This window comes from Mchenga conophoros, linkage group LG3, assembly GCF_057382185.1.
Source record: "Mchenga conophoros isolate Kocher_MC1m ecotype Shallow Benthic linkage group LG3, M_conophoros_male_GT1.1, whole genome shotgun sequence".
Classification (NCBI taxonomy): Eukaryota; Metazoa; Chordata; class Actinopteri; order Cichliformes; family Cichlidae; genus Mchenga; species Mchenga conophoros.
In genome coordinates this window covers 2481206-2507352 of record NC_140528.1, presented here as the reverse complement: position 1 = coordinate 2507352, position 26147 = coordinate 2481206, and the positions used below count along the sequence as shown (strand labels likewise).

General features: G+C 42.2%; 1 protein-coding gene across 1 annotated transcript; it reads right to left on the bottom strand.

Annotated features, from left to right (window-relative positions):
• Positions 1 to 2079: 2079 nt before the first annotated feature.
• Positions 2080 to 25571, bottom strand: LOC146576983 (protein NLRC3-like). The gene is made up of 10 exons (XM_085268145.1): positions 25506 to 25571; positions 22991 to 23120; positions 22634 to 22735; positions 21563 to 21641; positions 21215 to 21401; positions 19289 to 21086; positions 17051 to 17224; positions 11721 to 11894; positions 6304 to 6350; positions 2080 to 6155 (listed from the first exon to the last, which is right to left on the bottom strand). Exons 2-10 carry the CDS (start codon positions 23107 to 23109, stop codon positions 5617 to 5619), a joined length of 3219 nt encoding a protein of 1072 aa, XP_085124271.1. The 5' UTR covers positions 23110 to 23120; positions 25506 to 25571; the 3' UTR covers positions 2080 to 5616.
• Between the last annotated feature and the right edge of the window lie 576 nt (positions 25572 to 26147).

Below are 26147 nucleotides of genomic sequence, written 5' to 3'. Positions count from 1 at the left end.
ATCATGATGTGTTTGTGCCATCAGAGTCTGTCATGAGTACTCAGGGTTTCACAGCAGCTCTTCTGGATGCTGACGAGGACTCCAACCTCATGTTTCACCTCTCTGAGCTTCTGATGTCTGTGAACACTCGTGTTTCTTCTCTGGGCTCATCTGGACAAAAACACCTTTCTGTGTTTGGCTGCAGCCTCATTCTGACTGACAGGAAGTGTGTTATCCATGAGCTGCACTTCTGTGAGGAAGTTTCCTGCTGTGTTTCCTGTCTGTGGACAAACACGAGTGTTCCAGCTGAGGACTTGGTTCCTTCCACCTGTCCATACAGGACATCACGCTGTCTGCAGCTCTGTAAATGCAGCTCCAGGTCCTTCCACGTGCTGCTCTGTATTTGTGCAGTTTGTAGTGTGTCCTGGGAAACGTAGCACACATGGTGTTCTTCTGCTGTTTCCTCCTTTCACTGAGTGTGAAACACTGACGCTGTGCTGTTGTTCACAGAGGGGAGCTGATTCTAGCTGCAGCTGGACTCTGTCATCTAACTGAATGTGTTGGTGCTGATCACGGGGCTCTGAGGGGGGAGCAGCAGGAGGACTCTGGATGCTGACGTCAGTGTATCTGTGGAAGCTCCCACAGCGTGTCTGTCATTCAATATTGTGCTGTATATTGTATCTATGCAAAGATGAACAGACTGTGTGTTCACTGGTCTCTGTGCTGCAGCTCTGATGTCATCATCACTCCCTCCTCCACCCTCAGCAGTCCCAGCATGCTGCTGTGGTGCACCCCACCCTCACTCTACACCTGAGCCACAGACCACACCCTCCACCTCAATATACACCACAGTTTTCTCTGCTGTGGAAATGAGATCAGGAGGAAATCATCATTATTATTATTTAATAAACGCTCACATTAATGTGGGCTTATTTGTTTCATATTAGAAACATTAGTTGAGTGTTTTTAGTATAAAATGGTCAAAGTCCCTCTTTTTGCTCCTCCCCTCACCTGTGGATGGACGGTGCTGTTACCGTGGTGACAGCTTGGATGTGTTTCAGTCCTGCCTGGTTATCACTGCAGGAATCTTTCACATTTATTACAGGTAATAACTCTGATTTTTCTGTGTATTATGAACCAAATGTATCCTGATACACACAGAGATGGATGAGCAGAGGTCACATGATGAAAGAACAAACATGGAGTCTTTGATTTATTTAGATATTTATTGATGAATGCAAACAAACCTGACACTGAACCATCGTCCAGCAGAACAAACCTGATCACATGACCTGCTGACCCAAACAGTGCAAAGCTCCATGGCAACAACAACAAACAGCCTCACATATGTTAACAGAGGCTGTTAGAAGCACAGAGTCTTTACAGTCTTTCTCCTGTTTGGACACAGATCTCTGCACATCTTCATCACAGTTACTCACAGACGTGCAGAGTGTGTGGATATCAAAGCTAAGTTTCCACCATGTTTGTAGTCTGTACTGGGACTCATGGAGCATCTCTCTATGAGCACTCAGTGCTTTAAACAGTGAGTCCCAGTTTAACCAGCAGCCTTCACACCACACATCACACAGACATGGAAACTTCAAACCTCAGACTGAAGACACCATCAGAAATAAACAGATTGTGATGAAGATGAAGAACTGGACCAGTTTGCTGTGGTTTCTTCTGTTCCTGTCAGAAATAAGAGTCTGGCAGCACTTTGCTCTCCTTCCACATGTTTAAGGAGGAAGTGAAGAAGAGCGAGTGAGTCGTCTTCCTCTGTGGGCCCAACATCAGGCAGCAGCCACGTATTTTTAAAAACCCAGCACACTGCTTCAGAAACACTGAGTCCAGGTGACCAGAGTCATGTGATCAGTGAGGTCTTCACTCAGGACGTCACTGCTTCAGGACCTGATTCAGAGGTTTATAAGGACGTGGATCATTGGTGCTGATGTTGTGTGAGAGCTGGTGAACCATGGGGAACATAAATAACAACCAGGCCATCAGCAGTTCTACCCCCAGCTCTAACACCTACATAATACACTATACATATAGTTATTGTTAAGGTTCAAATATTGAGGAAGGAGAGTACAAACAACCAGGTCCAGAAGAGCTTGGTCAAACAATTGATTTTAATGAACACAGGCGTGGGGGGACCAGCGCCGTACGCAGACAGCGCTGATCTCCGACTAATCAAAGCATAAACAGATATTTTATACCATCGGGGTTTGGATTTAATGACGCCCCTTCAACGTCACACAGATACATACATACATACGTCAAATCAAAACCACAATGACTTTTAACACAGTTTGAAAAGAACATTATCTCTATCTTCATGGCAGATGTTTCCTGTCAACCTTTTGACTGCCGCTTCTCCAAAACCACAGACCATGCTCTGCAGTAAGATACCACTTCTGCACGCCCGCAGTTGCAAGCAAACATGATTAACCTCTCACCTATAACTGAATGTATCTACTATGTGTGTGTGTCATGACCTCACTTGGCACTCTGTGTCACCTCTCACCTACTAACGCTCGCAGTCAAACAGAGGCCACTCTCACATGTGTTAGCAGTTTACTAAAACTATATATGTAGTATATTGAATAAATGTTTTAATCAAGAACCTCTACTAGAAGCTTAATAAAAGAATATAAAAGTATAAAAGATAATAATGAACAACCTGGTTATTCAAATAGCATCATCCAAACAGCTCCTCAGAATAAGCTGCACTCACAATCTGCTTTTAGTTTCACTTTTGCAAAAGCACGCTCTGCAAACCTGCAGTTTCCTGTCAAGACTTTGCACAGAGTGTCCTCAGAATCAACAGAATCAGCCCATACACACTTAAGATTATAACAAGCATTCAAAAGCATTTAAGATCATAGATTCAACTCAACAGTTTAAAGTGGTTATAACTGCACCTGTAGTAAAGGCTAATTGGGTACCAAAATGTTTAAACATCTGAATGCAATATCAGTGCTGTAGATTATATTATTAATGCAATGGTAATGATGATGATTATTAACAGTAGCAACAAAATAATTTCCCTGATCTCCACATTATATAGGTTATAGTATGTTATATATAAACGTAGCTGAAGCAGTTTCATTTGTAGCTTCACGCTGCACTTCACATGTTTGTCCACCAGATGGCAGCACAGAGGCCTGTGTTGGAAAGCTTTGAGTAATGAAGCGTTTTCAATCCAAGCTTCAGAAAGCTTCATGTGGTCATCAAGGAAGCAACCAGGAAATATCTGCTGTGTGTAAAAACAGCAACACAAGAATCCAGGATGAAGACAAGAAACTCAAAGCTCACAAAACAGGTGGAGCTAATTTTGTGACGTGTTTCTGTAAAAACACCACAGAAGTGAATCATCAAAGTTTCCATGTGAGCTGATGATGCTGCTGCAGAGTTTCTGTGAACCTCCTGTGACCCCGCCTCCTCATACAGAGACATCTGATTGCTCTTCAAACTGCATCACGTGGACACATGTGATTGTGTGTTGTAGTATTGATCCCAATGCTGGTATCAGTCCTGGATCAATAACACTGGATGGATGCGTTCAGCATGGAGCCCTGAGCTGTGTTACAGACAAACATGGAAACTGACAGGTCTGTGTCATTCACAGTCTGTAACACTTCTAAACAACAGAGGCTGACCCAAGTGCCTCAGAGCCAGGCACGCTCACATCACAGCTCTCTAAATAAGCCAGTTTCAAAATAAGAGCTGAAAGCTGTGTTTGCTTGTGTTAGCTTATTATTGTGGAGACTAACATTCAGTGATCATGTGTTCAGACTCATAATGATTACTCTCAGAAATCCTGATCTTTGTATTTACTGTGTGTTGGATCAATAACTGAGATTCATGGTATCACACAGCTGTGCTGCTGCTGATGTCAGCACATCTGGAACAATACGAGGTATCTGCTACCAGACTGAGCAGGACGTGAGACCTGTGGACTGTTTAAAGCTGTCCCTCCACAGCTCACTCAGACCTGATCCACACCTCAGTGATATTCTCTGACTTCCTCAGTAGAGACAGAAACCATTCAGATCTGGGACCATCAGCTGACTGATGATGTCACACAGACTGTGTTTTTCAGGAACAGTGATTCTGATGTGAGCCTGCTAGCTGACAGCAGACCTGATGAAAGCACATGTTCACATCTGTGAGGACAGACTGGACTCTTTGACTGCACCTTGGTTCTCCTCAGAGGTCTGTACAGGAGCATGTCCACCCCCACTGAAGATCTCAGTCACTGTGAAACATAGAAAGCTGCTTGTGTGGCCTCTGCCTCACATGTAGATACAGCTACAGGTTTCTCTGTCAGTCAGACTGAAACAGTGTCCTGATGCTGCATCATTCAGCTCTGTGCCCCAGTCAGCATCACTGGGAGCTACCAGTGTTTCTGCCCTTTTCCTGTAACACTACACTCAGCACAGGCTCAGCTGGTATCCAGTGTTGGACTTTGGCTTCAGCTGCTGTGATAGATCCTCTAACATAGATCAGCTCTGCTACATGTTGTTAGATAAGTGCAGCTGCTGTCATGTCCTGATGTTTCTCTGGCTCAGCAGCTTCTCCATCAGAGGTTCACATGGAGCTGATCCAGTATCTCCAGTAACTGTGTTCTGTGCCTCACTGGTTCATCCTTCTGTCTGTGTGACGTCAGTCAGATGTTGACTGTAATCTTCACTGTGTCACAGAGTTCAGTGAGTCCCGTTATTCACAGTATCAATCAGATCATCAGAGAACAGCTGATCAGCAATCAGTGGTGCCAACAGCGCCTCCTGTGGTGAGAGGATGCAATAATGCAATGTAGCATTTTTCCACTCAACACTTGCAGTCATGGAAACTGTCTGTTGGATCTGTGTGACGTTGCTTTCTTGGTTAGAGTTCCTCACAAATGTCCAGATGATTCTTCTAATGAGGCGTCGACCATGTTTGCAGCTCTTTGGAAGAAAACGTCGCCCTTTGCCATCCTTACTTTTCTTTGACTTCTTCAAATGCAGCTGAACTCCAGCTGGTATTTTCTTGGACTTTGCAGCTGTTTCTGGTCATCAGTTCATTCCTGCAAACCTCTGAAGCTGAACAACAATGATGCTGCATTGCTGGCTGATCCCAAAAGGTTGATTCTGTTCATCTGGACCTTTTCAGAAACGTTTGCTCACTGATCAGGTGACTTCTTCAGTCTCAGCTGACTGCAGCTTTACAAGCTTACAAACAGCACATTTGCACAATGACTGAAAGCAGCAGCACCTGATATATATGATACTAATATAATACATATACATATATAATCCATACTAATGATGAAGGAACTGAGCTCACAGTCCATTGTTCATTCAGTGAACTACTCAGTTTATTTTGGGCCTCAGAAATGCTCACTCTGTTTGTACATCACTGTCAGCAATAGACTCATTCTGCTGTGTGGACAGGAACACATGTGACATCACTTCCTGTTTGTTTGTGACTGAAGAAGTTTACAAGGAATCATTTAGAAGAGTTTCAAACATCAACTGATTGAATCCATGAATCTGAAAACGTGTTTGTGAGTGAAAGAGACAGACATGTACAGACTGAACTATCTGTTCAACAGTCAGAGTGTTTCTGTAACAGGAGACACTCTTTACACTCCACTCAGCACAGGGACACTGAGGAACCACGAGACCAGAACATAAACCCAGGATAAAGAGTTTGAGTGAATGTGGTGTTGAAGGTGTGGAGGTGGATCAGAGTGTCAGAGGAGACTCTGTAGAAGGACAGAGTGCCAGCAGGACAGTCCACATACACTGCTGCTCTGTTAGAGACAGAGGAGGAGGAGGAGGAGGAGATGGATGTTTGTATCTTATTGTGCCTGACAGACTGAGGACCATCACCAGAGCAGCTCAGACTCCAGGACTGATCATTGTATCCAAACACACAGTCAGCACTGCGTCCTTTCCTTCTGATGCTTCTGTAACTCACTGATATATAAACGTCTCCTCTCCACTCGACCTCCCAGTAACAGCGACCAGTCAGACCATTTCTACACAGCAGCTGAGGATAAAAACCATCAAATCTGTCTGGATGACCAGGATATGACTGAACCTCCTCCACATGTGTCACCTTCCTGTTGTTGTCAGACAGTTGGAGCTTTGTGTTCACTGTGTTTGTGTCGATTGTGAGTTGACAGGAATCTGATGGAGAGAACAAACACAATCCAGCTGCAGTTATTGATCCATCATCTGTTCATTGATTGACACTTTGATGATGACTCCTGACATGATGAAGATGGTTGAATGTGTGCTGCTTTGTTTTCATGAATCCCATTAAAAACACACTTACACTTCCTCAGACCTGGTCTCAACCATCGGACTCCAGCAGGCTCCACCCTGAAAGGAGGAGGGGGGTCAGAGCAGCACAGTCAGCATGCACACATGGACATTACATGGCTCTCACACACACACTGTTACACACTGAGCTCAAAGCTCGGCTCCACTGTTTTATTCAAAGAAATCTACATTTATTTATCAGCACATTTAAAAACAGCTTGAGCCAAAGTGCTGCACAGAGTAGAGAGAAAATAGGAAACATACACAGTAATGACTATAAAGACTGGTCAGGATTGAAAGCTACAGAGTACAAATGTGTTTCCAACCGGCTTTTAAAAATGTCCAGTGTTGGTGACGACCTGATGTGAAGGGCGACTGTTCCAGAGTTTGGCTGCAGCCATCGATAAAGCTCACCTCTGTTTTTACGTCTAGTTCTGGTCAGAAGCTGCTTATCTGCAGACCTGAGGGCTCCACTTGGATTCTTTTGTTAAAGAGAGATAAGATGGAGCCAATCCATTCACAGATTTAAAGACAACCAGATCTGGAAGTGGATTCTACCACGTACTGGTAACCAGTGGAAAAAGCTGCTGATGGGTCGTCTAGCACAGACCCACCGCTGGAACCAGACAATTGATGAGGGAGAGAACTGTGACAGCGCCGTTCCTTCACTTGACCTCAGTCGCTCTCGTCTGCTCCCTCGTAACACTGCTCTTTATTGAGCTTACATGAATATGCACAAGTTCATTATGACGTCTTACACAGGTATGAACAAAGAGTACCAGTCTGTGCATAGTGTGTGTGTGTGTGTGTGTGTGTCTGTGTGTGTGTATATATGTGTGTGTGTGTGTGTGTGTGTGTGTGTGTGTGTGTGTGTGTGTCTGTCTGTGCATAGTGCGTGCGTGCGTGCGTGTGTGTGTGTGTGTCTGTGTGTGTGTCTGTGTGTGTGTGTGTGTGTGTGCGTGTGCGTGTCTGTGTGTGTGTGTGTGCGTGTCTGTGTGTGTGTGTGTCTGTGTGTGTGTGTGTGTGTGTGTGTGTGTGTGTGTCTGTGTGTGTGTATATATGTGTGTGTGTGTGTGTGTGTGTGTGTGTGTGTGTGTGTGTCTGTGTGTGTGTGTGTGCGTGTCTGTGTGTGTGTGTGTGTGTGTGTGTGTGTGTGTGTCTGTGTGTGTGTGTGTGTGTGTGTATATATGTGTGTGTGTGTCTGTGTGTGTGTCTGTGTGTGTGTGTGTGTGTGTGTGCGTGTCTGTGTGTGTGTGTGTGCGTGTCTGTGTGTGTGTGTGTGTCTGTGTGTGTGTGTGTGTGTGTGTGTGTGTGTCTGTGTGTGTGTATATATGTGTGTGTGTGTGTGTGTGTGTGTGTGTGTGTCTGTGTGTGTGTGTGTGTGTGTGTGTGTGTGTGTGTGTGTCTGTGTGTGTGTGTGTGTGTGTGTGTGTGTGTGTGTGTGTCTGTGTGTGTGTGTGTGTTTGTGTGTCTGTGTGTCTGTGTGTGTGTGTGTTCCAAATGTGACCCTGTGACCCCAAAGCTGGTGCTAAGAGTCCAGCGGTCCCCCTAACAAAGGGCTCTTATACTTAACCAGACACAGAGTAGGTGTCCTCCTACACCAGGGGTCTCAAACTCGCGGCCCGCGGGCCAATTGCGGCCCGCAGGACGATAGTTTTTGGCCCCACCTTAATATGAAAATGTAATGTTAGTTTGATAATGTATGACACTTTACAGTGTTGTGGGCGGAGCTGAATTAACCCACCAATCAGGGTGGGATATGGATCTTGTGGAAAACCTAATGCGGCCCAGCCTCACCCAGACTCTGCCTGCAGCGGCCCCCAGCTAAATTGAGTTTGAGACCCCTGTCCTACACCATAAATCAGTAAGAGAGGGTACGACCTCTCTCATGGCCCCAAGTGGTGTGTGCATGCCAGAGCACTCTGGAAGGCACACAGAGTCTTTACAGACTACTAAGGATCGAACCTCTATCATCATGCAATCGATTATACAACTCTAAGCATATATGAGTAAATATTTCTAAGCATAAATGACAATCAACAATATAAACCTTACAGCTGGTTTTAATAACAGAATTCATTTGTTTCTCAAACGAGAAAGAGCTATCGAGAAACACTCCTAAATCTTTAGTTCTTAACTTTTCCAGTGGGCCAAGGTCAACATTATCTGCTAATGCTAAATAGGCTGCCATTATTAACTAATGCTAATTTGACATGAATTAGCATTATGCACTAATGCTAACACTTACTTTTTTTAAAAATGTGAGTAGCTAATGCTAACACTATTTCCCTTAACTTTATAACAATGTGAACGGCTAATGCTAACACTCTTTTTCCTAGCATTATAACATCTGAGCTGCTAATGCTAAGTAGGCTGCCATTAGCACCTACGTCTAATTTAAGGCAAATACGCATTAGAACCTAATGCTCATATCGTTTTCCTTTGCTTTATAACAATGTGAGCAGCTACTGCTAAATAGCATTAGCTAATAACAGCAGTCTAATTTAATGCAAGTTAGCCTCATTTGCATTACAACGATGTGAGGAGTTAACGCTAAGTATGCTGCCATTAGTGGCTAATTCTAATTAGGGGTGAATAATTATTACCAGCTAATGCTAATATCGTATTCTCTTCCCTTTTAACAATGTGAGCAGCTAGTGCTAGGTAGGCTGATGCTAGCAGCTAATGCTAAAGCTAATTTAATGTGAATTAGCATCACATTAGTGAGGAGTTAATGCTAAGTAGACTGCCATTAGCAGGTAATGCTAATTTTAGGTGAATAGGAATTGGCAGATAATGCTAATACCATATTTTCTTGCTTTATAACAATGTGACCAGCTAATGCTATGTAGGTTGCCGTTATTAGCTAATACTAATTTGAGGTGAATTAGCATTATCCCCTTATGCTAACAATGTTTTTTCTTACTTTTTAACAATATAAGTAGCTAATGTGAACACTTTTTTTTTTATTGAATTCTAATTTTTCCCTTGCGATGTGAAGAGTTAATGCTAAATAGGATGCCATTAGTGGCTAATTCTAATTTTAGATGAGAAAGCATTAGAAAGCTAATGCTAATACCATATTTTCTTGCTTTATATCAATATTAGTAGGTAATGCTAAGTACGTAGCCATTATTAGCTAATGCTAATTTAGGTGAATTAGCATTATCCACTAATGCTAACACTGTTTTTGCCAACTCTTTTCCCTTGCATTATAACAATATGAGCAGCTAATGCTAAGAAGGCTGCCATTATTAGGTAATGCTAATTATTATGTGTGTTAGCATTATCCGCTGTTGCTAGCAATGTTTTATCTTACCTTTTAACAATATCAGCAGCTAATGCTAACACTACTTTAATTTCAGTTAAACCTACTTAGCATTAATTAACTTCATTTAGCATGAAGAAGTTTTTGCTATATGCTACCATTAGTGGCTAATGCTAATTTTAGGTAAATAGAAATTGGCAGCTAATGCTAATACCATATTTTCTTGCCTTATAACAATGTGACCAGCTAATGCTAAGCAGGTGCCATTATTAGCTAATACTAATTTGAGATGAATTAGCATTATCCGCTTATGCTAACAATGTTTTTTCTTACTTTTTAACAATACGCCATTAGTGGCTAATTCTAATTTTAGATGAAAAAGGATTAACAGCTAATGCTCATACTGTTTGCTTTGTAAGAATGACAGCAGCTAATGATATGAAGTCTACTGTTATTAACTAATGCTAATTTGATGAGAATTAGCATTATCCGATAATGGTAACTCTTTTCCCCTGCATTATAACAATGTCAGGAGTTAATGCTAAGTAGACTGCCATTAGGGGCTAACTCTAATTAGGGGTGAATAATTATTAGCAGCTAATACTAATACCGTTTTCTCTTTTTCCTTATAACAACTTGAGCAGCTAATGCTAATTTGATGCGAATTAGCATTATATTAGTGAGCAGTTAATGCTAAGTAGGCTGCCATTATTAACTAATACTACGTTGACGTGAATTAGCATTATGCGCTACTGCTAATACTGTTTTCTCTTACTTATTAAAAATGATAGTAGCTAATACTAATACTCTTTTCCGTTGGGTAACAACAAAGTGAGGAATTAATGCTAAGTTGGCTGCTTTTAGCGGCTTATTCTAATTAGGGGTGAATAATTATTAGCAGCAAATGCTAATACCGTTTTCTCTTTCCTTATAACAATATGAGCAGTTAATGCTAATTTGATGTAAATTAGCATTATATTAGTGAGGAGTTAATGCTAAGTAGGCTGCCATTAGCAGCTAAAGGTAATTTGAGGTGAATAAGCACTAGTAGCTAATGCCAATACCCTTTTCTCTTGTGTTATAATGATGTGAAACGTTAATATTGTTCTCAAACAACAGAATGAGAATGAAATATTGATTCTAACAGGGCCCATAAACAGCATTAGCTTAGCAGCATTAGCTTATCAGAGTCTCCATCATGGGGTGGCTGTAGCTCAGGTGGCAGAGCAGGTCAGCCACTAATCAGAAGGTCGGTGGTTCGATCCCAGGCTGCCTCCTGGCTGCATGCCAAATATCCTTGGGCAAGATACTAACCCCATGTTTGCCTACTGGTGGTGGTCAGAGGGCCCGGTGGCGCCAGTGTCCGGCAGCCTCGCCTCTGTCAGTGCGCCCCAGGGCAGCTGTGGCTACAACGTAGCCACAGCTGCCAGTGTGGCTACACACACATCGCCAGTGTGTGAATGGGTGAATGACTGAATGTAGTGTGAAGCGCTTTGGGGTCCTTAGGGACTAGAAAAGCGCTATACAAATGCAGGCCATTTACCATTTACCATCATGGTCACACAAATCCTTAGCGGAGCAAAGTGGCCTACTTAGCAATAGCTGCTGTAGAAAGCAAAGGGAAAACAGTATTAGCATTAGCTGCTAAATGTGCACTTGAGAACAAATCTATTGTGAATTCAGCCGTGAATGTAGTGTTTCCAGTAAGCTTCCATTTCCAAATGTTAGCTGCTCCTGTCTGCCTCTTTGTCACACACAAAGACTGAAATGATTCACAGCCTTGTTTCATCCTTCTGTCAGCGTCACTGACTGTCACTGTGACTGTGGACATACAGCATGGGAAACACACACATGGCTGATACTTGTATCTAAAGTTACAAAATGTTGTCTCTGTCCAAATATTACCTAACTGTAAGTCTACTTTTAATGAAACTCTCAACATGACTTATCAGTTATCATTAATGTTCCTGCAAACAGACTCCTTGAAGACCCCCTACATAAATATCCATGTACTATCCAGCTAGACTAGTGTGTCTGTCCCTGAAAATATTCCTGCATGTGTGATTGTTCATGTCTCATCTGCAGGAAACAAACAGGAAGTGAGTGAAAGACACAGGAAATGATTCCAGCTCTTCCTCCTATATCAGACATTCTCTCCATACCTGAGAGTGTCCAGTCTCCAGCCTGGATCCTTCAGTCCAGCCGACAGAAACTTCATTCCTGAGAGACCTGGATGATTGTAGCTCAGGTCCAGCTCTCTCAGATGGGAGGGGTTGGAGGTCAGAGCTGAGGCCAGAGAAGTACAGCCTTCCTCTGTGATCAGACAGCCTGACAGACTGCAGACACACAAAACAACAATCCATCTGTTATCCATCTCTATAGCAGCATAACTAAGTGATGGTTCAGGGTCACCTGATCCAGCTCTAACTATAAGTTTTATCAAAAAGGAAAGTTTGAAGCTGATCGTCAAAGTAGAGAGGGTGTCTGTCTCCTGAACTCAAACTGGGAGCTGCTTCCACACCCAGTCCAACATAGCCAGGCTTTCTTTGCTGCTTTGACAAAACCTCAAATCCCAGTCAGAGATGGTGAGCATCATCACAGTGATGATCATTTCTCTGTTAACCCAGGCTTTCTGCTTCAGGATCTGTGCACGCTCACAGAACAAGGAGACCTTTATACATCATTTCACTAAATGGATGGACTGAGCTCAGCCTACAGATGAACTGGATAAATAAAGATTTGACCTCAGTGTGCTCAGTGTTCCTGTCTATTCCTAACATATTCCTAACATGATAGCTGCACTTTAGAGCTCTAAAACTGGAACTGACACATATTTAAACTCCACATGTTACTCAGTACATTCAGTTCTGACACTCGCCCACAGTCCAACAAAGGAAACATGGAGATCACATCAGTTTGTCACCAAAGTCTAATTATTCCAGAGGGCAGTGTTGATACAACTAAAGTTATTTTTAAGCAAAGTTGAGTTTTTTATTGTCGCAGTACTTCATGTCTGAAGTATCACTTAAATGCATTACACGCTGTTGATGGCAGCAAACAAACCACCCAAACAAACAGAGGTGGGAGGCTTGGGCAGACTACGTAGGATCAGCTTGTGGGAGGAGTCAGGATAAAACCAAAGAAAGACAAGCTAACAAACACCACAGTGAAGTGAGTAGCTACAAACTGCAGGCTGATTAGTGTTGTTGAAGAAGTCGGTCTGAGGAACGTTCTTAGGATCAACAAATGACGGCATGTATGAGCCTCCCTCAAGACGCACCATCACAAGAAGAACACATGAGCTGTAGAAAAAGGAGAGACTACGAAAGCCACGGCGTTACAACGTGCACCAGCTGTTGGTCTCTCTGGAGACTACTGGGCGTGGCTGGGTAACCATGGTTACTTGGGAGTTACAGTACATGATATTAATGAAGAGTGGGAGCTGCGTTCTATAGCAAACAATTTGTTATGAGGTAATCAGCTGATCTTAGTTTAACCGGAAGCCCTTCACAATAATTGCAATGCCTTTATTTTGTCCAACTACCATCAGTTCGTCTGTACTGATGGTAACTTAAAGTCACACTAATGTCGTTTAGTTTCTATAGTTTATGTAGTGGAAGTATACTACAGTACCCTGATCACTGATAGGACAGATTTATGTAGATATACACCTTTGTGTTTAACATTACTGCATTATAGTACTGTGATCTTTGTCCTTATATATGGCTATATTAGCTATACTGATGTACGTACATATAACTGGATATGTAACTTATCTATTCATCTTATTTGTCATGTATTTGTATTGTGTACTTCCTTTTTGTAAGAAACCACACACATGATCACAGCCGCAAGAATCAATCAGTGAAAGAATAAAGTGTCTCAAACCAAACCTTAAGCTCTTTATTCCACATGCTGGGATCATTTGGCCTTCAGTGGTGTTCTGGCTGACACACCGGAGTGACCAGAGTGCTAAAGAGTGAATCGGACACACCAGTGTCATCTCTGATATCTCCACTACATTTAATCGTCCTTCAGCTTGTGGCTGCCGTTAGCTGGTCTGCTAGTTAGCTGATTTGCTATTTAGCCGGTGTGCTAGTTAGCTGGTGTGCTAGTTAGCCGGTTCGCTAGTCAGCTGGTGTGCTGACCAGCGAACCAGTAGGTTACAAGATGAGCTTGTCTGTCTGATGAGCCAGCTCTCTCTGTCTTGGTCATTTTGTCCTTGGGCAAAACCTAACCTACCACTACAACTGTAGCTTACCTCCACCAGTGTGTGAATGTGAGAGTGAATGAATACAGGGAGTGCAGAATTATTAGGCAAATGAGTATTTTGTCCACATCATCTTCATGCATGTTGTCTTACTCCAAGCTGTATAGGCTCGAAAGCCTACTACCAATTAAGCATATTAGGTGATGTGCATCTCTGTAATGAGAAGGGGTGTGGTCTAATGACATCAACACCCTATATCAGGTGTGCATAATTATTTGGTAACGTCCTTTCCTTTGGCAAAATGGGTCAAAAGAAGGACTTGACAGGCTCAGAAAAGTCAAAAATAGTGAGATATCTTGCAGAGGGATGCAGCAGTCTCAAAATTGCAAAGCTTCTGAAGCGTGATCATCGAACAATCAAGCGTTTCATTCAAAATAGTCAACAGGGTCTCAAGAAGCGTGTGGAAAAACCAAGGCGCAAAATAACTGCCCATGAACTGAGAAAAGTCAAGCGTGCAGCTGCCAAGATGCCACTTGCCACCAGTTTGGCCATATTTCAGAGCTGCAACATCACTGGAGTGCCCAAGAGCACAAGGTGTGCAATACTCAGAGACATGGCCAAGGTAAGAAAGGCTGAAAGACGACCACCACTGAACAAGACACACAAGCTGAAACGTCAAGACTGGGCCAAGAAATATCTCAAGACTGGTTTTTCTAAGGTTTTATGGACTGATGAGAGCTCCAGTCCCACTCAGACGCCAGCAAGATGGAGGTGGAGTACTGGTTTGGGCTGGTATCATCAAAGATGAGCTTGTGGGGCCTTTTCGGGTTGAGGATGGAGTCAAGCTCAACTCCCAGTCCTACTGCCAGTTTCTGGAAGACACCTTCTTCAAGCAGTGGTACAGGAAGAAGTCTGCATCCTTCAAGAAAAACATGATTTTCATGCAGGACAATGCTCCATCACACGCGTCCAAGTACTCCACAGCGTGGCTGCAAGAAAGGGTATAAAAGAAGAAAAACTAATGACATGGCCTCCTTGTTCACCTGATCTGAACCCCATTGAGAACCTGTGGTCCATCATCAAATGTGAGATTTACAAGGAGGGAAAACAGTACACCTCTCTGAACAGTGTCTGGGAGGCTGTGGTTGCTGCTGCACGCAATGTTGATGGTGAACAGATCAAAACACTGACAGAATCCATGGATGGCAGGCTTTTGAGTGTCCTTGCAAAGAAAGGTGGCTATATTGGTCGCTGATTTGTTTTTGTTTTGTTTTTGAATGTCAGAAATGTATATTTGTGAATGTGGAGATGTTATATTGGTGTCACTGGTAAAAATAAATAAATGAAATGGGTATATATTTGTTTTTTGTTAAGTTGCCTAATAATTCTGCACAGTAATCGTCACCTGCACACACAGATATCCCCCTAAAATAGCTAAAACTAAAAACAAACTAAAAACTACTTCCAAAAACATTCAGCTTTGATATTAATGAGTTTTTTGGGTTCATTGAGAACATGGTTGTTGTTCAATAATAAAATTATTCCTCAAAAATACAACTTGCCTAATAATTCTGCACTCCCTGTAGTGGGATTGTAAAGGGTCTTTGAGGGTCCCGAAAAGCGCTATATAAATGCAATCCATTATTATTATTAAGAGCATCTTTAGGCCTGACTGTGCTCATCCTTCCTCCAACCTCTCCTTACCAAAGATAACAACTACATCAGTATTAGCTCAATAACAATTTCTGCAATTCAATTGTGGACATTCATTTTTAAACCTTGTGTAAAACGATAAGCAGCTGTTCAGGCTACTAAACTCATCCCAGAAATAACAAGTGACACCATTAATAGTAGAGGTGGGAATCACCATACAACTCGCAATACGATATTATCACAATACTTAACGCACGATACGATATTATTGCGATTTTTTAAAATATTTTGCGATATTTAAATTCTGCACATAAAGGTAAACTTTATCAATATTCATTTTATCTAATATCAAAGTCTCACACTCAGTCTTTCTCTCATTTCAGTCAGTTTTATTGTTGACAAACTGAACGGTTTGTATTACAGTCTAGTCCAACTTAACTGAATGCAACCATCTGGTACAATTATAGCTATTCTGAACTATGCAATTTATGAAAACTATGCAGCCCCTTCAGCAACTGAAGAATTTGAAAGTAAATTTTAAAAAAAATATAATTTTACATTAAATAAAAAAGTTTTAAACTTAATTAAAATTAAACATGTCTTAAATTAAAATAAGTAAACTGTCATGTTTATTGCTGCCAAAAAAAAAGTTAAACACATTTGGACAGTGAAGGAATGTCAGGATTGTTGCTCAGAAAAAGGATCAACATGCTCTGAAGTCAACATGCTCTGACTCCAGAGCATGTTGACTTCAGAGAAAAAATTGTTTGTAACAAAATATCGATTTCTGCTGTCCCTGTATCGATACATTATTAGCAAACAAAATATCACGATACTACACAGTATCGATTTTTTCCCCCACCCCTAATTAATAGTGGAGCTAACTTTAACAGGTGAAACTGATTTGACCTATAAGGCTACTGCAGTTACTTGTTATCAAGGTTAGTACGGAAGACATCTGAATGAGGTAGTTAGTAGTATGTAGTTAGTACCGGGCGACTCCCCTCCCCCACATCGGCACCAGAACCCTGTATTTTCTACAGGGTAAGACTGCCTGTTTTATCAAACTATGGCCATTACTACTGTGATCATTTGCAGCCCAGTGTGCCGCTCTCTCTGCTGGGATGAACCACTGGAGCTCACCCAGTCATCCCTTTCTTTCTCTCAAGAAGAAGTGAAATAAATGTATTTATTATGTTACGAGTCTAATATTCTTTAAATCAAACTGTAATGAATAAATGAAGCAAGAAGATTTGGTGGCTCCACGTGTTGTAGAAGAAAAGATAAACATCTCATTTTGAGAAATCAGCCTTTAAAATTAAGTACTGTGAATAAAAAACAAACAGCGAGCCAATCAGCAGTCGCCAATATCCTCCTAATTTCATTCACAAAGAAATCAAATATATATATTATGGGCCCAAAGGAGCCTAAATCTTTAAATTAGGCAGTACGTGAAGTATTTTTTTAAATAAACAAAGACATGACTATAACAACTTTTAGTAATTCAGAGTCCAATTATCCACTCAAATGTGAATAAAAGTTCACTTGACAGCTGTAAAAGTTACCTGTTTATACAATAATATAATTCACATTTCAAATGATCATCTGTGGAAAAGTTTGAATCCTGACCTGAGAGTTTCCACTGCACACTGTGAACTCTTTAGTCCAGCGGACAGAAGCTTCACTCCTGAATCCTGCAGGTCAGAGTTACTCAGGTCCAGCTCTCTCAGACTGGAGGACTGGGAGCTGAGGACTGAGGACAGAGCTTCACAGCTTCTCTCTGACAGGTTACAGCCACTCAGTCTGAAAAATAAAAGACAATCTATAAAACAAGTACTCATGTAGAGTTTGTTAATACATTTCACAACATTAAATGTTGACTTTCTATTTTTAAAGGAAACATAAACATACTAAGATACAACATCATATGGATGAACTTTAATTAATAATTCTAAAAACTAAATGTTTTCTGATCTGACCTCAGAGTATTCAGTTTACAGTTTAAACGTTGTAGTCCAGCAGACAGAAGCTTCACTCCTGAATCCTGCAGCTTTCTGATACTCAGGTCCAGCTCTGTCAGACTAGAGGACTGCGAGCTGAGAACTGAGGACAGAGCTTCACAGTTTTCCTCTGAGAGTTCACAGATGTTAAGTCTGAAGATAAAAACATGAATAAAGATTGTTGTTAAAGTGTAATCAAGGTGCAATAGCTTATTGTCTTGTGCTGAGCAGGTTAGTAAAACTTCCGTTTAACTTTGAAATGAATAAAAATGCTATGAAACAAGGATAACTGGATAAAGACATAAACAAAAACAAACATCAAACACATAAACAAACAGAACTAAACATAATACAAATTGATCTGACCTCAGAACATTCAGTTTGGCATGTGGACTCTCCACTGCAGCAGACAGAAGCTTTACTGCTGAAGCCTTCAGGCTGTCGGTACTCAGGTCCAGCTCTCTCAGACTACAGGACTGGGAGCTTACCACTGACAGCAAATTTTCACAGCCTTCCTCTGAGACGTTACAGCTGCTCAGTCTGAGAGAGAAAGGGAAAAAACCACAACAAAAAAAACAAACAATATATGTGATCAAATTAAATTTGTTTATATGTTGAACCCTTTTTTTTAAAAATTTATTTAAACCTATGAGACTATGAGTGCTACCAGTCCAGTGCACATGATTGGTACCTTGATGGTACCTTGCTCAGGGGTACCACAAGGTAACTATTCGGTGGATTCGACCCCTGACCTTATGATCATGGGGCGACCACTCTGCCTACTGAGCTAATAATTCTGTGTACACTGTCATACAATATTAACTAAAACAATTATTTTAGAAAATTTTAGTAATTCAATAATCATGCTCATTACCTGTGTATTGTGAATAACACTTGATTTTAAACACTAGCTGTATAAAACTCTTCCTGTTAAAGGTGTGTATAAAGGAGATGAGCTGAAATGCAGACTTCATGGAGAATGTTTGCTGTCAGCATATATCAAAGACAAAGCAGAGATCCATCCAGTCTCTTCCACTAAGCCCACAGAGGGACAGACAACCACTCTCACTCACACCTGCATGAAGTTTAGATCACCAGGTAACCTAACTGCATGTCTGTGGACAGTGGGAAGAAACTGTAGAGGACCCAGAGTGAACTATTGTACTATTCTTAGTTAGCGTATTGTCTGTCTTGTCTTAATGTTGGTTTAAAATGGAGCACTGTAACAAAAAATAATTTCCCCCAGGGATCAATAAAGTATTCTGATTCTGATTCTGATTCTGATTCTGAACCCACTGTAATTCTGTGATAACACTGGTTATGGAAGCCTTACAGTTACATATGGTTACTGACAAGAAACACGACCTTAGAGGCAATTTCAGTAATGAAGACCGAGTTTCTCCCTCCATACAGGATGAAAACATGACAGCACAGCAGAGATTTATATTTAAAAAGGGAGGGTGTGCACTGAAAGTGAGATACAAACTTGAACTTAAATTATGAACATCAGAAAAAGATGTAGGTGAAGTCTGGCAGGTGAAGTTTGTGCTTTAGAATAAAACAACCAAACTCCTGGAGTTGGAGACAAATGAACAAGCTGAGGATAATAAACCTGTCAGAGGGGCTGAAGCATCAGAACTCATGTTCTTATAGGCTGGGTCTGGATTGTCCTTTGATAAGAGTTACAGAACAAAGTGTGTTTTAGAAATGCTGGAGTGAAACATTAAAACTACCATATATTTACCGAGTGACTGATGATCATTTAATTTACTATTTTAAAAAAATGTTACAGTGCTGTTTGAACTCAGCATTTCTGATTTATTTCCCATGATTTTAACAATGAAGCGATGACAACATGTTTACTCACAGAGCTTTGTTGGAGGCTTTGACCACTGGCAGCAGCCTCAGAAGAGCCTCCTCTGAAGCAGAGTATTTCTGCAGGTCAAACACATCCAGATCTTCTTCTGATGACAGTAAGATGAAGACCAGAGCTGACCACTGAGCAGGAGACAGTTTATCTGTGGAGAGACTTCCTGATCTCAGGGACTGTTGGATCTCCTCCACTAGAGAACGATCATTCAGTTCATTCAGACAGTGGATCAGATTGATGCTTTTCTCTGCAGACAGATTCTTACTGAGCTTCTTCTTGATGTACTGGACTGTTTTCTTAGTGTACTGTGAGCTACTTCCTGTCTGTGTCAGCAGGGCTCGTAGGAGAGTCTGATTGGTCTGCAGGGAAAGACCCAGGAGGAAGCGGAGGAACAAGTCCAGGTGTCCATTTGGACTCTGTAAGGCCTTGTTCACAGCACTCTGGTAGAAGTGTTTCTTTGCAGATTCTCCTGTTTCAGACTTCTTGGATGTTGTTTGTTGTTGTTCCAGCAGATTGAGTCCAGAGTTGATGAAGGTCAGATGGACATGAAGAGCAGCCAGAAACTCCTGAACACTCAGATGGATGAAGCAGAACACCTTGTCCTGGTACAGTCCTCTCTCCTCTTTAAAGATCTGTGTGAACACTCCTGAGTACACTGAGGCTGCTCTGATATCGATGCCACACTCTGTCAGGTCTGATTCATAGAAGATCAGGTTTCCTTTCTGCAGCTGATCAAAAGCCAGTTTTCCCAGAGACTTAATCATCTTCCTGCTCTCTGGACTCCAGTGTGGATCTGTCTCAGCTCCTCCATCATACTTGACCTTCTTCACTTTGGCCTGAACCACCAGGAAGTGGATGTACATCTCAGTCAGGGTCTTGGGCAGCTGTCCTCCCTCTCTGGTTTCCAGCACATCCTCCAGAACTGTAGCAGTGATCCAGCAGAAGACTGGGATGTGACACATGATGTGGAGGCTTTGTGATGTCTTGATGTGGGAGATGATGCTGCTGGCCTGCTCCTCATCTCTGAATCTCTTCCTGAAGTACTCCTCCTTCTGTGGGTCAGTGAACCCTCTGACCTCTGTCACCATGCCAACACAGTCAGGAGGGATCTGATTGGCTGCTGCAGGTCGTGTGGTTATCCAGAGGCGAGCAGAGGGAAGCAGTTTCCCCCTGATGAGGTTTATCAGCAGCACATCCACTGAGGTGGACTTTCTAGGGTCAGTTAGGATTGTAGTTTTGTGGAAGTCCAGAGGAAGTCGACACTCATCCAGACCATCAAAGATGAACACAACCTGGAAGTCTTCAAAGCTGCAGATTCCTGCTTCTTTGGTTTCAGTAAAGAAGTGATGAACAAGTCCCACCAAGCTGAACTTTTCCTCTTTCAGCACATTCAGCTCTCTGAAAGTGAATGGAAATATGAACTGGATGTCCTGGTTGGCTTTGTCTTCAGCCCAGTCCAGGCTGTGTTTCTGTGTTAAGACTGTTTTCCCAATGCCAGCCACTCCCTTTGTCAGCACTGTTCTGATTGGTTCATCTCTTCCAGGTGAGGCTTTAAAGATGTCTTCTTGTCTGATGGTTGTTTCTGGTCTGTCTGGTTTCCTGGATGCTGTTTCAATCTGTCTGACCTCATGTTCATCATTGACCTCTGCAGTCCCTCCCTCTGTGATGTAGAGCTCTGTGTAGATCTGATTCAGGAGGGTTGGGTTTCCTGCTTTAGCGATGCCCTCAAACACACACTGGAACTTCTTCTTCAGGGTGGATTTAAGGTTACGGTGACAAACTGGAGCTTGAAGTTCTGAATGAGAAGAAAAATAAACACTCAATTCCAAAAAGAACTAATCTTTAAAACATGTTGCTCCATCTTCCATCTCTGGAAAATGTTCATTTATCCAGCAGCTTAAATCTTTAGATAAATCCTCTTACTGCTCTGCAGACGGTCAGCCAGCTCCTCCTGCTTCATTCTCCTCAGGAAGTCCACTGTGATCTTCACAAACGCCTCTCTGCTGCTGCTCCTCTGACTCTCTAAGCATTCTGGGTAATCTGGACTCAGAACCTTCTGGATCTTCTTCAGCTCGTTCTTCACAAAAGTGATGATGTTGTCCTCCAGCAGCTGGAACAGAATATTTATGAATGAGCCAATCAGACTGAAATCATGGAGCCAAACATCAGATCCATGTTGGACACACTGACGATCCACTGGTCTACAAAGAGCAGCATGGAGATGACTGTGAACAGAACAGATGTAACAGTAGTTGTTGTACATGTACAGACCATAAATATGGAGTCCAGCTGTGTTTGATGCTGCTGGGCAGACTGACCACTGGGAACCTCTGAGCTCTGCTGGTCCACTCTGTGGAGGAACCATGAAGGATTAGATCAACACAGGATAAAGATCCAGGAGTTTCTGCTCAAATAACTTCATCTGAATCAAGTCTGTCAAGTTTTAAACTCTCAGATTGTGAACATATCAGTAATTTTCAGTCTGTTTTCATGGACGTCCTTTCAGTGGTGATGTCAGGGATGATTTTGAAGAAGCTCATCAAACTGAACCATCAGCAGATCACTGCTCCAAAACCAGAACACGATCCGAGTCTCCCTCCACCACCAGAACACCAGCTTTACTAACGTGGTAGATCAGTGTAGTACAGATCAATAACTGATGAGTCATTTGATCAAAATCACTGAGTGCTTCACGTCTGACCCTCTGATGCTTCTGTAGACATTTTGCATATTTAATGAATGTCTGACAGTTTTACATTCATTCTATGAACACAGTGGAAATGTTGTGTTATAGTCTCCATGTTGTTTCCAGCATCATAAATTCTTAAGTTCAGAAAATTAGATTCTTTCTTCACAGCTGAAAAACAACAACATTTATTCTCTATTGAAATCTGCATCGTCCACTCCAAAGGTCACAATCTGAAGGTAACATCTGGTTTTGTTCCCTGTGGTTAACTCTGAGCATCAGTATGGTGGGATTTATCCACTACATCCACACCACTGTGGTTCAGTGTTGTCCTGATGGAGTAACAGCAGCCAGTATGATCCAGGCTTTAGCTGCTGGGTCTCTGTGTGACCTCTCAGACTGTTTAACAGATCAGACACAAAGAGAATCAGAGCAGCTCTGTTCTTTAAAGACAAACATGAACCCACTCAGGTCACACTTTCCCCACAGATATGAGCATCACTGTCCTCAAACAGCAAATGACCAAGTCGAACATTTGGATCTTTTCTCTTTCATTGTTTTCTTTTTAATGAATCTTTGTAACAATCTGAGGATGTTTCAGGTCATATTTATCCAGGAAACACAAACATGTAAAGGAGTCATCACAGCTCTCTGACCTCGTTGCTCCAGGTTCACCACTGAAGTTTGGATTTCCATCTTTGGACCAGTCACTCCTCACAGACGGACAGCTGGACCCTGCAGACTGTGACCTCTGACCTCTGCAGACACAAACATGATTGAAGCAGCTGTGATCACACAGACTGCAGATAATGCAGCTGTTTCCTGTCAGTAACATCCTCTTAGATTAGAGTTCAGCTTTTTACAGGAAAACTGGACAAAACTGATTTTTGTTACAAACTCATTTTCATTTCCTCTCAGCTCACAAACACAGTCAGACAATCAACCAGAGTCAACACTGATTATAATGTCAGTGCAGAATTATTTCTGTTACTCAGTGAGTTCAGCTCTCTGACCTCGTTGCTCCAGGTTCACCACTGAAGTTTGGATTATAACCTTTGGACCGGTCACTCCTCACAGACGGACAGCTGGACCCTGCAGACTCTGCTCTGTCCTCCTCTTCCTCCATCATCATCTTCAGTCAGTCTGAGAGGTAAACCACAAACACTCAGTGAGTTCACATTAACAGGAGGAACTGAGTTACAGTCGCTGACCTCTGACCTGTCATGTGACCTAGAAACCAGGTCAATATGTCTGTAGGTTCAGTCATCCAGGTCATGTGATCTAAGGAGCTTGGAGAGAAAAGAGACGTCTTTAAGTTTCTGGAAGACGTTTCATCAGAGAAGCTTCTTCAGCTCTAAAACCAAACGGTGGAGAGTCCCAGATATTTAAACCTGAGAGGGAAAGAAAGCATGTCGCTGACCCACCACTGATGTTATTTCAAGGAGGAAACTGAGAGCCTTTGCACCAGGAGCACAAACATCAGCTCCAGCAATGATCCACTGATGTGTTTTTATTCCATGTATGAATGTTGTTATTGACAGAGATGACGTTTGTGTGTCAGTGATGCAGTGACTGTTGTTGTTACCTGTACAGGCTGGTTAGACTCTATGAAACAGATCATACAGATCTCTGCATGTTAGAAGAGACTATTAAAGGTCATGAATGAGACAAAGGCAGGGAGGCGTCCTTTACAGCTAAACAGCAGAGTGAGAGAACAGCCAGCACCTCTACATTTATCACATTATACAGCACATGTATGATACTGACAGGGATGAGAAGAATTTAGTGATTCTGATCCCATCATTGATATTACTTATTGATTCTCAGTAGCTCTGCTCTGACAGTCACCACCATCACTGAGCAGCATATCAAAGACATTTGTGCACATTAACTGCATGTTGTGGCTCAAATGTTTGTGCATGTTGGAGGCATTTCCTCTTTGTTGTGATCAGTGTTGGTCATTACTCAAAACAGTCATTATTACACATATTACACAGAACACTTTGATTAAAAGTAATGGAGTACGTTACTTCATTACTCCTCATAACATTACTTTGATGTTAAAATGAACAAATGAGCATGTAACAACATAAAGCTGAGGTACAGCCCCACACACCAACACAGATCCTGATGAGGTCACGTGATGTTTCTCTGAGTGTTTATGAACACAAATCAAAGATGAAACAGCACAAAGACACTTCAAAGTGATTCTACTGTAGAAACATGAACAGGTAGAAACCTGCAGCCTGACTGCTCATCACTTTGTTACCTGTTCAAGTTCAGCAGCAGCAGCTCACTTTATCACGGTGCTGGTCTGGGGTCAGTGTTTACTCAGCTTTAACTAGTGATGTGACGTTCTGTATCGAGGCTTCGAAGCGTGTGTCGAGTAATGGAGGGGGCGTTTCCGCGAAGCGCGTATCCAGGCTTGCTTCATTTATGGGAGGAGCTGAAAATGATGACGTCCGAAGCCTCGCTGCCCGGCTGTACCACGTGACTGGTTCAGGAAGCGGTTCGAACTTTGCCGCGAGCTATGACAGCGATATAAACCCCTCAGACAAAATGTGGGCGTTTGATGGAGAGTTGCGGTTAGTGAGAGTTAGAGACAGTTTAGAAAAAAAAAATCGCCTACGACCTGCCACAGTGGAGAAACTGTTTCTTTTTAATAAAAACCAATGATGTGTCCCCTAAACACTAATCACTGTCCTTGCCTCAATGTTACAAAAGCACAACCACTGTCCACACCTCACCTCACAGTATATGATCATTTCCATTTTAGGCATTTCCAAATAATCATGTTCCATACTGCCAGTATAAATATACACAGTACACTGCATCACTACAATATACATGTTTTACACACTCCTTTTGTTGTTGACATTTACAGGCTGTGTGCAAAAAGGCCACACTCTTCAAATTCATGCCAACTAATATTTTTACGTCCAGTAGGTGTCCTACTAGAGCAAATGAAGCTTCAAGAAGCTTCGCGTTGGGGTGAACCAATTGGATGAAAAGCTTCAGTGCTTCATGAGGCTTCATCTGCCCATCACTAGCTTTAACCTCACTCTGGGTTCTTGGCTAGCCTAGCTTTAGCTTAGTGTTAGCATGCTGTGTGCTAGCTTAGCGTCAGAGCTCTGCAGGTGTCTCGTGTGTAAATATTAATCACAGTGACAGTAAAGGAGGTAAAGGGCTGTGACGTCATCACGTACGCTGCGTCCTCTGTGGGCTCTGAGTGAACTCAAAGTACAAACTACAAGTACACAAACACGAACGTAGCTCAGAGTGGCGGACACACTCGGCCTCGTTGGTCCAGCTGTGAGTCCGTTACCGTGAACTATGGAGCGGCAGATTTGTGCTGAACTAAGCTGCACACAGCTGATGTTAGCCAGGAAACATTACACACTGACTTTAATGGAGAGACCGGAAATACAAACACACACAGTTTGTTGTGTGAAGAAATCAAACACGAGCTGAACAAACAGTAAAGTTCCTAAAGACAAACTGTTAAAGGAGGAAACAAAGCAAACTTACAGTTTCTTCACACACCAACAACAAGCTCCACTCCACGAAGTTCAGGAAGTGAAATTAAACTTTGAGCAGGAAGGAAACACCCAAAGAGACGTTTGAGGACAATCAGGAGCATTGGAACACTGTGCTGCGTTCAGTTGCACCTCGGAAACTCCAAACCTCTGGCAGGCTGTGATTTATTTCTGCTGGTTTTCCTGTTTGAAACACAAACATCCGTCATCAATTTGTTGTTGTTCTTCCTGCAGCGTTTAAATATTTCAGCACTGAACTGATGTTTCTTCAAAGCTCATTTCAACCTGTTGAAGTCATGAATGAAAGTGCAGACTGAGAGTGGATCACATGATGTTTGAGGTGTGTCATGTGACATGTTCAGTATTGTCACACATGTCTAGATTGTCCCTGATATCATAACTGCTCAAACACTGATGATTATATTTGAAGAATTATTCCTGATGGCAGCAAAGTTTGAATGGAGCTCTCTGTCTGTGCTGATTTGTCGCCCTCTGGAGGTCAAAGCACAAACTGCATGATGTCACTGTAACCACCACAGAGACAGGAAGTGTTTTTATGACTGAAACACTGAAATGATGCTAACGGCTGTCGTTAGGCTCACTGACAGCAGTGCTGATGTGTTCATGTCAAACA